General features: G+C 41.2%; 1 protein-coding gene across 7 annotated transcripts in view; it reads left to right on the forward strand.

Annotated features, from left to right (window-relative positions):
• The window catches only part of nav1a (neuron navigator 1a), a 91,883-nt gene that overhangs the window by 65,833 nt on the left and 11,463 nt on the right, over positions 1–14,587 (forward strand). For 4 of the 7 annotated variants that reach the window (XM_014018030.1, XM_014018039.1, XM_014018071.1 and 1 more), the window contains 11 exons: positions 1,500–1,638; positions 4,028–4,301; positions 9,443–10,253; positions 10,338–10,859; positions 11,412–11,453; positions 12,043–12,191; positions 12,295–12,477; positions 12,591–12,670; positions 12,857–12,880; positions 13,086–13,163; positions 14,414–14,497. In XM_014018030.1, the coding sequence (XP_013873484.1) occupies positions 1,500–1,638; positions 4,028–4,301; positions 9,443–10,253; positions 10,338–10,859; positions 11,412–11,453; positions 12,043–12,191; positions 12,295–12,477; positions 12,591–12,670; positions 12,857–12,880; positions 13,086–13,163; positions 14,414–14,497 (2,386 nt within the window). The remainder of the gene's footprint in view (positions 1–1,499; positions 1,639–4,027; positions 4,302–9,442; positions 10,254–10,337; positions 10,860–11,411; positions 11,454–12,042; positions 12,192–12,294; positions 12,478–12,590; positions 12,671–12,856; positions 12,881–13,085; positions 13,164–14,413; positions 14,498–14,587) is intronic. The other 3 variants (XM_014018055.1, XM_014018063.1, XM_014018046.1) reach the window with 3 other exon arrangements.

Raw genomic sequence — 14,587 nt, forward strand, 5'->3', positions numbered from 1 at the left:
CTCTTTCTCTTAACAAATTTTACTTGGATGTTTAAAGGTAATGTGTTTTTGAGGGGCTTATACATGACCAGTAGGATATTATAATCAACTGAATCAAAGAACTTCAATATTTTCAATTTACAAAATAATGAATTTGATGGGTGACGACAATGTTTTCCAGTAATAATTCTCACAGCTCTTTTCTGTAATTAAAAAAAACAGGATTTGTAATTGTCCAACACGCTTTCCCCCAGACTTCAATACAATAAACCAAGTGTGGACCTATTATTGCATCTACAACATATTAAGTGCTTTATTATTCAATAACTCCCTTACTTTATACAGAACAGCATTCTCTCTAAACTTGGCCATATCTGAGCAGGAATAAGCGGTCCTCTATCTACAGGAGACTTGATCCAGTTTCTCTCAGGAAAAAAAAGTGTGAAAAAGTAAATGGTGAAACATTGCTGCTCGATGCATCAGTGTGTGTTCTTCTGTACTATTTTTGTGAGCGTGGGGGTTGAGATGGTCTCAACAGTGCTCCCAATTTCAGGCTGCCGGTTGCTAATGCTGTGTGAAAGTTTGGTATCTAGAACAGAGAGGGTTCTAAATGAGGTCTCTGAATATTTCATCAAAAGACAAACTGGAAGACACAGAGCCAGGCGAGCCGCCTTTATGGAGTAGAAGGTGATGAGGCGATGAACTCAAATCGATTGCATGTTTTTAGTGTATATATCATTTTACAGTTAATATCTGCAGGGAAGGACACAAAGCATTTGTGCAGCCTTGGAGCATTAAATATTTAATTTTTTTTCTAAAAGTGGTTGTTTGATGCTTCCAGGACTTCAAAAAAAATGTCAGAACTCAAGTTCTGTGCATCAAAACAGAGTAGTTTGCCTCTGTTTTCCACTTGGTTCTAAACAGGGTTGGGCGATAAATCGATTTAATTGATTAATTCGAATGAACTATTTACAAAGATTTAATTTTGGGAAAATCGAGATTTTTTTTCCCACCAGTATTTTGGGGCTTCTGCAGTTCAGAGGTCACCCCACCTGTCCCTCAAGGTGCATGGTACACAACATGAAAATATGGCAGCTAGCAAAGAGGACCTACTTCTCAAAAAAGGCACTGTTTCTTCAGTTATCTGGAATTGGTTAGGTTTCGTAATCTCAGGCTTGGAGCAACAAAGACCTCACTGCAAAATCTGTGTGAAGGCTCTTGCTACAAGAAACAKGAGTACAACAAATTTGTTCAATACCAGAAACAGAGACACTCCGTTAAATTGGAAACAAAATTGATAAAAATCGAAAATCGAATTTGGGAAGAAAACAATCTAAGATTTTTTTGGGCCGTATTGCCCAGCCCTAGAGCTAAACAACTGATATTTTATTTAAAAAAAATTGCATTTTTAAAAAGATGGTATTTTCTCTGAATGCTCCACACTATTAAGGCTCATGAATGTTGCTGCTATAAGACATGAACATTGTCTGATTTCTGTCCTTTGTCCTGGTTTCTTTCAGCTGGGACGAGAGCAGTTCCATCAGCAGTGGACTGAGTGACGGTTCAGACAACCTGAGCTCCGAGGAGTTCAACACGAGCCCCACGCTCAACTCCCTCCCCACAACTCCTGTTGGCTCTCGCAGAAACTCATCCATCGTGGTAAGAAGCCCACGCTGTTAAACCAACAGGCTCGCTCAAGCACAAGCTATCTGACACAGACGGATAAGAAGAAGTGCGTTCGTTGGTTATCGATTGTGCTTTTTAGTCCGGTGAGGTCGTGATAAGGATCTAAATGATGTGTTGACTCAAACAACAGGCAGGAGGATGGCTGACGAAGTAGTCTACACGGGCCTGTGAGATTTATCACATCTGCAGTGATCAATTTTGGAACACACTGCATGCTGGGTAGTTGCATTTTTCCAAGAGGTTCCCTCAAAAACTGCATCATGGATTTAAGCGGAAAACTAGAGGAGCTATAATCATCATTGTTGGTCCTCTTTAGCATTCTAYACACTATATCATTCGCCCTGATTGGCTTCAATTAAAACAAACCTTGACACTATTTGTTCTTATGTTRTGGTCCCAGACATAAGCTTTGACAGTGGGATTAAAGGATTTAAGTTCACGACCTTTGTGCGTTCCAGCATGGCTCTCACAGCTCTGCTCGACGCTCTGAACCATCTGCAGCTACTTTAGTTTTCTTAGCGTGTCTGATTCAGGTCACACCTCCGCAGTGTGCTGTACATGCGTCTACACAGAGAGAGGGATTCTGGAGGCGGAGGAACGGTGATAGACTGAGGGAGGTAGAGAGATGGGTGTAACCATAGCAACCTAAGCACCAGGATGCTGAGGGTGTGAGTCTTTGTTGTTGTTTTTTTTTTACTTATACTGAGGGACAGGTCCAAAGGGTGGCCATCTGCACACACACACACTCATGCAAAACACACACATACATGCAGAGTCACGGAGCCATCTGCAGTCCTGCAACCAGGCCAGCCAAGGAACCTCCCACCACAACTAAATGCAGGAGTCATAGCAACCATTAGACCCCACCCCCATGGCRTTGTTACCATGGTAACCAAGCATCGTAGCACTGTGCACCCCTTGAAGTCTAACATAGACATGGCTCCTGGTCTTACATCCATGCTCAGCTGGTATTTTTCTGTCTGACCTTTGCCCCAGCCGTCTCCTGTCCTGTTCTTTTTTTMTTTTACTGCAGCATCTCTCCACTGTTTCCTGTTTGCTTTTGTTRTTTTAATATCCTCAAAGGCAGCTCTGACTTTTCACCTGTCTCTCACCTCCTCSGCCTATCATATTAAAAACCGATGTGGGCTGGAGGTGAACGATAATGGAAGAAAAGAGGTATTAGTTGCAGCATTGGCTGTGGACAAACCCGGTGCTTTCCTTTCTGTAGGTGGAGCTCACACAGTGCAGTCTGTGCCACGCTCCTATCTATATCTCTGTTATTACATTTTCCCTTGTGATCTGTCCAAACGTTATCTCCCATCTGTTTCAATAATCACATGACGTGTGTGAGGAAAGGACAGTGTTTCATCAGCACATCGAGGTCAAACGGTCACACAATACAATAAAATATGCTTACAAACCTCTGCCTCAGGTGATGTGAACCTGCCTGTGGGCTAAATTGGTTTTCATTTAAAAAAAAAAGAATTCAGATGATAGAAAAAGACTCGTGGGAATATCTGGGTGCAAATAAACACACAGAGACATAAGCCCAGTGTCGTATTCACACAGTTTTATGCATAGTGTAACCAGTAAACCCCTACACACACAAACTTATAGAAATCTTGGCTAACCTGATAGATGACTTAGCAGTTATACTTCCTCCTGTTTATTTCTTTTCAAATTTTTCCTTTAGTGTTTAGACTGTGTTGTCTGCTTTTCCTGTCTTGGTCAAGTGTGTGTCACACTTTGTGTCTTATTCCAAACCATGTGGTCGTTCGCAGTGTTTGTGAATCATGCAGTTTTGTTTGTGCAGTTGGTTCAGTCCACTTAAACATGATAGTAATTGGAATGAGTGTGTTGTTGGATTGACTGAGTGGGACGTGTTCGTCTGGTCCGAAGGCATCAAAAAGAACCTGCGGGTCAGTCTGGGTCCGCACGTCTCATTTAATGAGCCCTTTTAATCCTCACAGACCGATGCGTTTTGTGTTTGAAGTTTGTCCGTTGAGCACATTTTCAATCAGCATCGTTTTAATGACTCGAGAGAATGTCTATCTCAGAGAAGCTTAAGGTTAAAGGTCAATGATATTGTGTCCTCAAGAAACATTTGGTTCATCTTCAAGAATTATGTTGCCATGTATGTAACCAAGGGCAAGGCGAAGAAAATCTCATTTTAATCAGTCATCGATAAAAAACACTGAGAACATTAGATTTAGGCATTTTTTTTGCAAAAAGTTACCAAACRTTTTCTTGTAAGATTGAACCAAAATGCACAGATGGGATATCGTTTAATTTCAGACAAATTTTCTGCATACAAAAGAAATAACCATTCCTTAAAAAATAAAATCTGTTTTTCTCTCTGTAGATGCGCACCGATGCAGAGAAGAGATCTCTAGTGGAGAGCGGTCTGTCCTGGGATTCCGATGACAACAAAACGGGCAGCAAGAGCCAAAGCAGCAGCGCCTACGACACAGGAAGTCTGAAGTCGGAATCTGCCAATAAATGGAAAGGAGTGAAGGGTGAGCTGAAGAAACCACAGACTCTGGGTCAGGGGAACGGGTTGAAGAAAGGAAGAAACCCACCTGTGGGAGTCACATCTCCGATCACGCACACCTCTCAGAGTGGGCTGAAARTGGCTGGTGAGTGGCGTAACAAACACACAAATGGGCATGTGTAATAGCTACTCTTGACATGGTTTGATAACTGGAACAAACTGACAGATTTCTCAGGCTGGCTGTGAATCTCCCGCTTCTTTCTGGCTGCCTCACACCCACACAGTTACAGACACACTCTCTGTCTTTGTCGGACTTGTTCGTCCACAGCTGCAGCCCACCCTCTGGGTTTTGTAGAAAGCAGCGCCATGTAAATGCCCATCACAACCCAYGCTCTTCCTGCCAGCCAACCACACACATACACACACTCAAACTGTGTCTGTGTGTTGTTGTTTTTTTATCCTCACATCCCCTACCATCCAAATTGTATTTTTGGTTCTGAACAGAGAGAATTTCTTGCCCTCAAATAAAGGCTTTTCAGACTGATCTGTGTGTTTCTGTGTACAGATTCAGCTGAGATCATGGCAGCTTCGAAAAGTTTCACCCATTGCTCTTAACACACACTCTATCACACACAAGCCACATAATGGTTAGGATTGTGCAGCTGCCTTTAAAAACACAACGCCTGTGTGCCATTTACATAAGCACACACACACTCACGCACACACACACACACACACACACACACACACACACACACATACAGACAAGTGAAACAACAGGATATNCACACACACACACACACACACACACACACACACACACACACATACAGACAAGTGAAACAACAGGATATAAGTAATAATGCTGTGTGCCAGTTCAGATAGTGAGACCCTGTGCAAACAGTTGTGTTTCTGTGGGGGCTGTTCTGTGTTTGCACCGCCAGCTGTTGAAATGATAGATGTGCCCAGCAAGTGTGCTGCACCAGCCTGTGATCTACGAGCCAGGGTTTTATTATTGTTAATAATTTCACCAGTGGGACTCAGCCATCGTGGCTGCCTGGTCTGCCACCCAGTTTGAGACTGTGATTAAACAAAAGATGAGGTGAAAATAGAATTGAATATGTTGTTTTAGTTCTTCATGAGTGCGGAGAAGCTCATGAGTTTGGATATTGGAAAATATTGACTTTCAGACTGTGCCCCATCACTTTATGTAAAAGATAGAAATCTGAGAATTATCCTCTATTTATTTTTTTCTCTATTTTTCTCCACAGTTAGCAGCAGATTCACTTTTATATTGAAACATCTTGTTTGAGATTATATTCCTGTCTGACTCTGTCAACACTCGCCAGCCTAATGTGGCTCAATCACAAGTCAAGGGATTTTAATTTATTTATTTAGTTTACACTGAGCGCATACCAGCAATTTCAACTCATCTGGAAGATTACTGGAGTGAACTTTTTCTACAATTACAATTTGACATGTTCATGATAGTCTTTTTATGTTTAATTTGATAGTGTGTGATGCGTACCTTTTTTTAAAGACGGACAGACTGTAGTCATTATAGGTCAGCTTTTGCTCCATATACAACATTTAGAAACAACGGTCATAGTTTTTGACATTCAGACACAAGCATGCTAATACACCGCTCAGAGTTTCAGGAATGGACATTGCTCAGGTGATGGAAAAAGTAATAAAAAGTGAAATTTGTGTGTTTTATAGGCATCATCTCCTATTGCAGGTCTATTCAACTGGCTACCCGCGGGCCACATCCGGCCCGCGAGTGACCAAAGTTCAGCCCGCCAATTGGTTTATTCATCTCTTAAGCCCAAACCCCCRGTTTTCTACTTTAATTACTCTAAGTTCTTTTAGTTGATCGTTATGGAATAATTATGTATATCTGTTCTACCTTGATACTGTCCAGTAATCATATCTGATGATAACTAGTTTCGGCTGTTTTAATCTATCGGCCCAGACTTCAAGACTCCAGCAATGCATGACCTCTTTTATTTTGATAAGGTGTTTCCGGGCTGACAGGTTAGATGGTTCACAGTTGGCGAACTGTGATTGGTTGTAAGCATGTCACAGGATGTTATATTATCGGCTGCTCTGCGCTGACGAGCCAGCCACAACTTGACAGACTTCTCTGATTAACTTCTGCTCTGCTGTTACTCAAATTAAATCATTTGACGACCATACACGTAGACTTTCTGTACATTTATTCCAACGTGTTTCTGCATTCTTGGTAAATCGTGCCACCACAATTTTGGCGTTGTCGGCAGGATGAAAACCTAGGTCATTAAAGGAAGTCATGAATTACTAGCTTAAACATAAAGGTATTAGTTCCATTACATTAAACATAGACATGTTTGGTATTAACAGAAAGGTCAGAATCTTGGCTACAAGCTGGTAAAAGCCATTTCTATAAATGCTCAAGCCAGTTAAAACCACAAGCAGTTGAAGATAAAATGATGAAAGTGAAAATAAAATTGGTATAAAAATTTGCTAAGTCAGAGATGTCAAAATATTATTTGTGTCTAATAATAGGAGGCCTAATGTGTCCTGATGCATCTCAGTAATCCAGGTAAAAAATCAAAAAGAAAAAAATTGTATAGGTCTTCTGGACGGGTTCTTCTCTAATGAAACGAAACTCTCAGACTGAAGAAGTCTCTTGGAGGAGAGACAAAACATTTCATTAGAGAAGAACCCGTCCAGAAGACCTATACATTTTTTTCTTTTTTGAGGCCTAATGTGTTCTTTTTATTTTTGATAATGTGTAATTATCACTACTTTTATAGGGTTCTGTATGTTGTATTCATGATTAAATGCAGCAAAATAAACTAATTCAAAGGTAACATATCTTTGTAATACTTGGTTTATTTACATAATAACATTAATTGCTGGATATTCTGCCCCTCAGCTGTTGACCGGCAGTAACTGTGGCCCCCGGAGCAATTTAGTTGAATAGCCCTGTTCTATTGTTTTGTATTTTTTAGTTTGTGCTTTTTAATGTATGCAGTTTACAAATGAAAACAATCCACTGCATAAATATCTATTATGAATTTATTCACTTTTAGAAAGTAGAAATAGAGCAAAACATCCACTAAAACGTCTGAAAAGTAAAGTCTGGAAAAGGAAACGTGAGGAACAGAGAGAGTTTACTGCTCATGTCTGAGTTTAGTTTATCACGGAGGTTTGGCAGCATGTTTTGTTTCTCTCAGTCTGTCATTTGGTAAAATGTCTGCATGTTTGTGGAGAAACATGGTGTGAAGTCATTTCAGGAGCAAACAATCACTGCAACGCAACCCCACACTTCAAAGAGTGTGTTTGATATGGCAAATTTAGTTCATGCCAGCTGTGCTATTTATTTATTTGCTTACAATTTTTAACAATGAAAGCATCGTTTATTTATTGCCAATGACTTTCTGAAAGTCTGGGAATGTGATATTGCCTAGTTTATTTGGTTGGATCATTGTTCTTTAAATTTACTAGAATAAAACAAATTATAAATATACTAAACAGACATTTTTCATGTGTAAAAAACAAACTGTAGATGTTCTTGATTAAATAAATATAACAAGTAAAAACTGAGGTTTTTAAAAGACGTTGGGTGTTTTATAAGATGTGTCTATAGCCTTGAACCACATTTAAATTAGTTTTTCATTTAGTTTTATTTATTATCTTTTTATTAGCTCATTTCTCTGTGTCCACTGGGCACAATGGCACAGCAAACTAGTTAACAGTTCTGTTTTTTGAAAGAATAATTCTTTTTTTTTAGCATGACGTTATCAGCTGACCTTTTGTTGGGTTATGACAGTATTTTAGTGTGAGCGCAGTGCAGACATGTACATTTTAACACTATGTCGCTGTTAAGCTGCTAAGCTGCTGACTGGTCAGCGTTTCTTCTGACAGATGCACACATCTCCAAATACTAAATCAAACTTTGGCCAAAAATGAGCTACCATACCTTTTCAAATACAAATAACCTTTGTAAATGTATTGTAAACATGCCTTTTTATTTGTGAATTTTCAGACTAAAAATACATCCTGATTCAACTGCTTTTCATTCTACTATGGTCACCCTACATAAATATAGCCATAGAAGATATACTCACACTGTCAGTTCATTTTACTTTAACATTTAAACATAGCAGTATTGAAAATGTCAGGAAAATGATTAATTCTCCTGTCTATTCTGTCTGAATGTTACTTTATAGTTTTGGATTAGGACATGTAGTGACTCACAATCTTTTCCACGTGTGTCGCCGTGTAAGGTTTTGAGCTCAGTTGTCTCCGTTGCTGCTCTCAGTGAATCAGCTACATTAAAAAAAAAATCCAGACACATACACTTAGTGGAGCTCTGTCTGTGTGACTCGCCACCAACAGTGTATTTCTTCAATCTAATGTTCCTGGAATGAACGGCGTTGTGGCTACACAAGTTTACGACTCGACATATAAACTCAATTTTCGAATCGACAAAAAAAGCTCTGAGGGTAATTTGCTGTCAGTGTCATGTTCGCATGGGGGTCTGAAGCCCAAGAGCTCTGAGCGTGTGGTAGAAATTTCTGCACATTCGAGTGTGTATGCGTCTTTTGCGGATTTCTAAATACTTGTAAGTAACTCCAGATGTCCCCAGGCAGCACGCCGGTGGGTCTCATGCAACAGCAGTTCTTAGACTCTGTTAATGCCTTGTATATAAACCTCACATAATAAGTCCCATTAAATACAAATTATGAGGGTTGGCAGTTTAGACTCGTGTGAGTGGTACATTCACGAGAGAGCATATGTGTCTAATAGATTGTTATTCTGTTAGTAACTTTCAAACAAGTCTAATTAATTTTTAAGTTGGAAAATGGTAAGAAATAGAAAGTAATTGCTTTCATTTCAACAAGATATCTCTTCCAATGCCTTATTTATCAAAAGAGCCTTCACAAGTGGAGAAATTTGAGTTTTTATGCAGGTTTTGTTGCCTTTCCGCACCCATGGTCATCTCGTTCTTCCACAGCTGGAACTTACAGAATTAATTTACTGGGAATCCTAAACACTTAATGGAAAGAGACAACAGTTTTAGCTCATCTGGGTGGAAAAGAGGAGTAACAGTGTGATAACAGTGTGACTGTAAAAATGGCCTAACTGTCTGCTGAGTAGGAGACCGGCTTTTATCAACAGACAGTCAGACCTCGTAGGTGTTCAGATTAGATATGTCCTAATGTGGTTCAGTTGGTCTTAGTCTTTTTCCAGCACTGCTTAAATGTTGTTCAAGTTCAGAAGAATTGTTTTCTCTTGTAGGTTCCATGAAGTCAGATGTGAAGCCCATGGATAAATCCAGATTAGCGGTGAAGAATTCTGGACTACAGCGCTCCTCCTCTGATGCAGGTAAAGACAATCAAAATGGCAYTGGAACTGGAGAGCAGCGTAAACCTCCATCTGGACTGGTCCGACCTTCAGCTGGTGGAAACTTTGGCTTCAAGAAACCCCCCACAACTACCAGTAATGGTGCAAACATTTCCAGTACGCCCAGTGCTGCAAGTACATGCTCCATGCCAAACAGCGCAGTGGCTGTGGGTAAGATCCCCAAAACATCTGGCATTCCCGTTAAGCCGTGTGCAGGTGCAGGAGGACGTAAGACGAGTTTAGATGTTTCAAGCAGTGACCAAAGTGGGTTCCTGTCTGCGACTGCCAGGACGTCTCTCCAGTACCGCTCTCTGCCCCGCCCATCCAAGACGAACACCCTGACTCTAACCCGGCCAAGCTCAGCTCGTCCAGTGAGCACCACCATGGACACAGGAACGGGGCTGACCAAACCTTCCGCCACAGCACCACAGGGTTCAAGGCTTAAGGAGCCCTCTTCCTCAGGACTTGGTTCTGGTAAGACAGGAGGACGTGGGATCCCAAGTCCCAGTCCTGTCAATCAAACAGACCGAGAGAAGGAGAAAGAAAGAGCCAAAGCTAAAGCTGTAGTCTCGGACTCAGAGTGTGGCACTGGGTCTCTGAAGGGGAGTTCTGCTCAGCACCCCACAGAAAACGGAGGAAAGCTGCATGGGCTGAGACCACCCAGCAGTGGCAAGTGTACGGATCTGACCTCACCTGGCATGCAGAGGTATTGAAAACCCACTTACAGCTTGATATGCACAGTAAATTATCATTGGACATTTGTTACAACATCATGTTTGTGTTTCTTCAGGTTGTCTGGGGTCCGCAGCCTGGCAAAGCCTTCATCTATGGCCCAACTGGACAAGCTGAACTCCAACAGCCTGGATGTCGAGGTTCAGGATGGCCTGCCTCCAAAGATTCCTCCCTACTCCAAGCTCCAAGAGCTTTGTGGCTCTGGAGGAAACTCAGCCAGCTCTTGCCTGGTCCCAAGTCCTGCACCTTTACTGAACGTGAACTCCTCAGCCTGCTTTTCTGGCTCTGGAATTGGACTGGGACCGAGGCAAGTCACTTCCCTTGGGGTTGAAAAGAGCAAAGGGAGCATGTCTCCTCTTCTCTGCCCACGCGTTTCTGGACTGCATCGCAGCATGGAATCTCTGCAATTACAGATGAGTCTGGTACCTGAATCCCAGGAGAAAGACAAGGACGGAGGAAGAGAGTCTTTGGTGAGAGGCTACACCACTTTAGAGTCCCAAGAAAAAGATCAACAGCAGGACAGAGGCCCTCCATCCAACTTGAGTTCTGCAAACAAAGTCTCATTGAGTCTCACGGACAGGTCAGTTCAGTTCTGAAGAAATTTGATCAATAGCTTTGACAGATAAAGCTCTCAGATGTTCTTACAAAGCTGCCATATAGCACCACCCTCTGGTCAGCTGGGGAACTGCATATTTATTTTTAGTTCAGTAATGGTTAAAATACTAGCAAGCTCATTACAGTCACGTTTAAATGAACTTTCTTTCTTTCCAAAACTAACCTAAACCTAACCCCCCACCATAATTTGCATTTGAACCCATGRGGAACAACTCTCAGTCCCCACGATGCACTTTGGTCCCCACGAGGCTGCTTTTTTGGGAAAAATGTCCCCACATTGTAGGAAAGACTCGTCCACGCACACACATATGCAGACATATTAACGGGTTGCTGAGCTGTTATTACGATGGGTCTGTTATCAGTATTGTACCGGCCCCTCCGACTGAAGTCATAATTACTGCCTGACACCAACTAGCTGTCAGTTTTACTGTGCCTCTTTGTGCCTACTGCCTGTTCGTGAAAAGTTAATGACTCCCTGCCCTAGTGCCTAAATAACGACAATGTTTAATTTTCACAGTTCTCAGAGAGACAGGAACACACTGCCAAAGAAAGGTTTAAGGTACGTGAGTGCGCACACACACAGGCACAGAATTAAACACATGTTTTGAAACTTGGTTTGTTGTAGTAGTAGTAGAGGATTCTGTACATAATTATTGATCTGGCTGGCATAAGAATAATTGTACAGATTGGAATCCTGATACAATTACATGCAAAGATAACATATTTAATTCTTAGTGGGATTGTTAACAGACATGTTTTCTGTAAAGACACTATGATCCTATTCAGACTTGGCACTATAATCCATCCTGAGCAATTGATTTGCATTTTGAAAGCACCTCTGCTGTCTACCACAACTCTTCAAAAATGCAACTCAAATGACTCTGAACTGTGTGATGGCCAAAATAATCCCAGTTCAGATGCTCCATCGCACAACACGCAGCGTGACGTGACTGCGTGTGTATTTGGCATCCATTCACCGACACATTTTGGGGGTCTTTGGCATTTAACTGCCAGGTGTGAGCACTCGCAAGCAGAGCTGACCCCTTGCCATCAAATCATCAAAGACAGACCGTTGAGTCAGGTCTGAACAGGACCAATTGGATCACGTCGTAATCAACGAAACATGACTTTGTCCACTGTCTCCATAGTTTCAACAGCGCCTCGCAAACAGAGGAAGAAGGGAAGGAGAAAGGAGAGAGGAGACACTCGCATATGGTCGTCAGCATGACCGACTCGCTCACCCTTCCTCTGCTTTCCTCACCCACCTCCCTGCCCCGCACCTCTAAAACCACAATGGGTGTGTATCTCTGCACACATGCACACACACACAGTTAGGAGAGTAGTCGCCATAATAATTAATGTTTGACCCGTATTTGTTGGTAACTCTGATGTTCTATCAGTCCCAAGCCCGATAGGCGGACCTCCCAGGATGATTCGGTCCAACAGCATCCCGACGCATGAGGCCTCCATGGAGCTGTACGGCGCATCGCCGCTGGGCAGCACTTTATCGTTGGCTGAGCGTCCACGCAGCATGGGAATGGTTCGGTCTGGATCCTTTAGGGATAGAGAGTCCAATGATGAAGGTGAAACACTCAATTTATTATTTTTTTTAATTATTTATCCTCTAAAGATCATCCTGTCTGTTTTTAACTGCAGCAGTTTTTTAATTGAGTTTGTCTGGATCTTCTCTCTCCAGTTCATGGGTCTGTTCTCTCCCTGGCATCCAATGCCTCATCAAGCTACTCTTCGGTGAGTGTGAGCAGCACGCAGAAACAGGTAGATATAGATGAGTTTGCGTACTGAAAGCTGGATGTGTGTGTGTGTATTCAGGGATGCTTTTCTCTTGTTTCACACTTTAAGCAGCACACACTTAAGCCCCACACCTTATTAGTCTCCTCTTCTTTCCGCCTCTCTCCTCTGTCTTATTTAACATCTTGGCTTTTAATCCTCTTTTCCCCCAAGGCTGAGGAAAGGATTCAGGGGGAGGTAAGTGTTTCTTTTGCAGCCCTGTCTTCCTCACTGTTTTGTCTTTTTTTTTCTTCCTTTTATCCATCAGTCTCATCCTTGGTGTCTTTGGGAGTTGGTTTTTCATTTTATAACCGCCATCATCGTATTTGTAACATCATCAGCCATTTTCAGACAACGTAATGTTTTGATAAAACCTAATGCAAGATTAATTTTTTCCCCACAGCAAATCCGCATGTTGAGGAGAGAGCTGGAATCCTCGCAGGAGAAAGTGTCCAATCTGACAACACAGCTGACAGCAAATGTATGTATTATCTTGTGTTAATAACTTGTGTTGTGTTGTGTGTGTGTGTGTGTGTGAGGGGGGGGGGGTCTGTAAAGCACTTTCAGACCTTACTTTCCTCTTGTAGACTTCTAACTAGGTTTGCCAGTTTATTGAAGATCTGTAAGTCATTTTAAAAATAATTTAAATCACAAATCCATACCCAGCAATAACAAGAAAAAACACATTTTCTGTAGTTTAGGACAAATCTAAACTCATTTAGCTTTTCTAAATGAACATTTTATATTACATTTACCCCAAATTGGCTTACAGTTGTGTGATAAACAGTGGGAAGGAACAAAGTTCAGAGCAATGAACTATGAAAAAAATAATACAACGCTGCAAGGAAACCCAGGTGTCTTAGATTGCAGCCCACTGCTCCACACTGTGCTCACATGTGATGGGAAAAATGCAGAGAACAAATTTTCAACTGGCAAATAATAGATCATGTTAAAAATATATATCAATGTGAAAACTGAACCTGAGCATAAAATTAGGAACTGAAAAATGACAACTGAAAACCCCAAACTAAATACAGTTTGATCTGAGTGAGGTCATGGATTATTAATATAATTAATGATGTCAAACCTGGTGTGAAAAAAGCTGAAAACAAAACCAGCTGAAAACTCTCTCAGCTGTAAAATAGAGCAAGAAAAAAACATTGGAAAGGCAGTACAAACAAATGAATTATAAAAGCTGCGGCTTTTCATCACAGAGGAGCTGAATAATCAGCTCATTTCCCCTTGACAAGGTTGTTTCTGTGTTAGAACCTTGTCAGCATTTTTTTTCTTTGTTCAGCTGCAAACTACAAGCTTTAGGAAGAACACATCATCTCTTTATGATTTCATTTAATTTCATCCTAATGACATTATTAACCCACAGCAAACACAAATTGGATGTTAATGATCAGTGACTGGATTTTTTGTTTATATCACTGCACTTTTCTATTTGGTATATTAGAATAAAAAGTATAGATTTGTCCCTCCTACACTAAAATGACAGAGAAAGAGAATAGGGAAGAGGTTTTTACACTGATCAACTTTTGTGTTTGATTTGCCTTTTAAATAGCTCATGTACAATGGTTAAAAAGCAGCAAATCTACTGAATCTGTTCTCTCAAAATGTTAATTTACTTGTTCATTAGTCTCTGCATATACATCAGACTTTTTTCTAACTTGTTGATATGCTCTGAGAAAAAAAAATCTAATAATCTTTTTTCTTTTTCTTGTTTAGGCAAATCTGGTTGCTGCCTTCGAGCAAAGTTTGGCGCTGATGACGGCTCGGTTACAGAGTCTGTCAGTAAGCCATGAACAGAAGGTACCGTCACAGCTGCACTTTTAAAATCTCTCTCACACACACACATGAACACACACACACACACACACACACACACACACACACACACAC

Source organism: Austrofundulus limnaeus, unplaced genomic scaffold, assembly GCF_001266775.1.
Source record: "Austrofundulus limnaeus strain Quisiro unplaced genomic scaffold, Austrofundulus_limnaeus-1.0 Scaffold3, whole genome shotgun sequence".
NCBI lineage: Eukaryota > Metazoa > Chordata > Actinopteri > Cyprinodontiformes > Rivulidae > Austrofundulus > Austrofundulus limnaeus.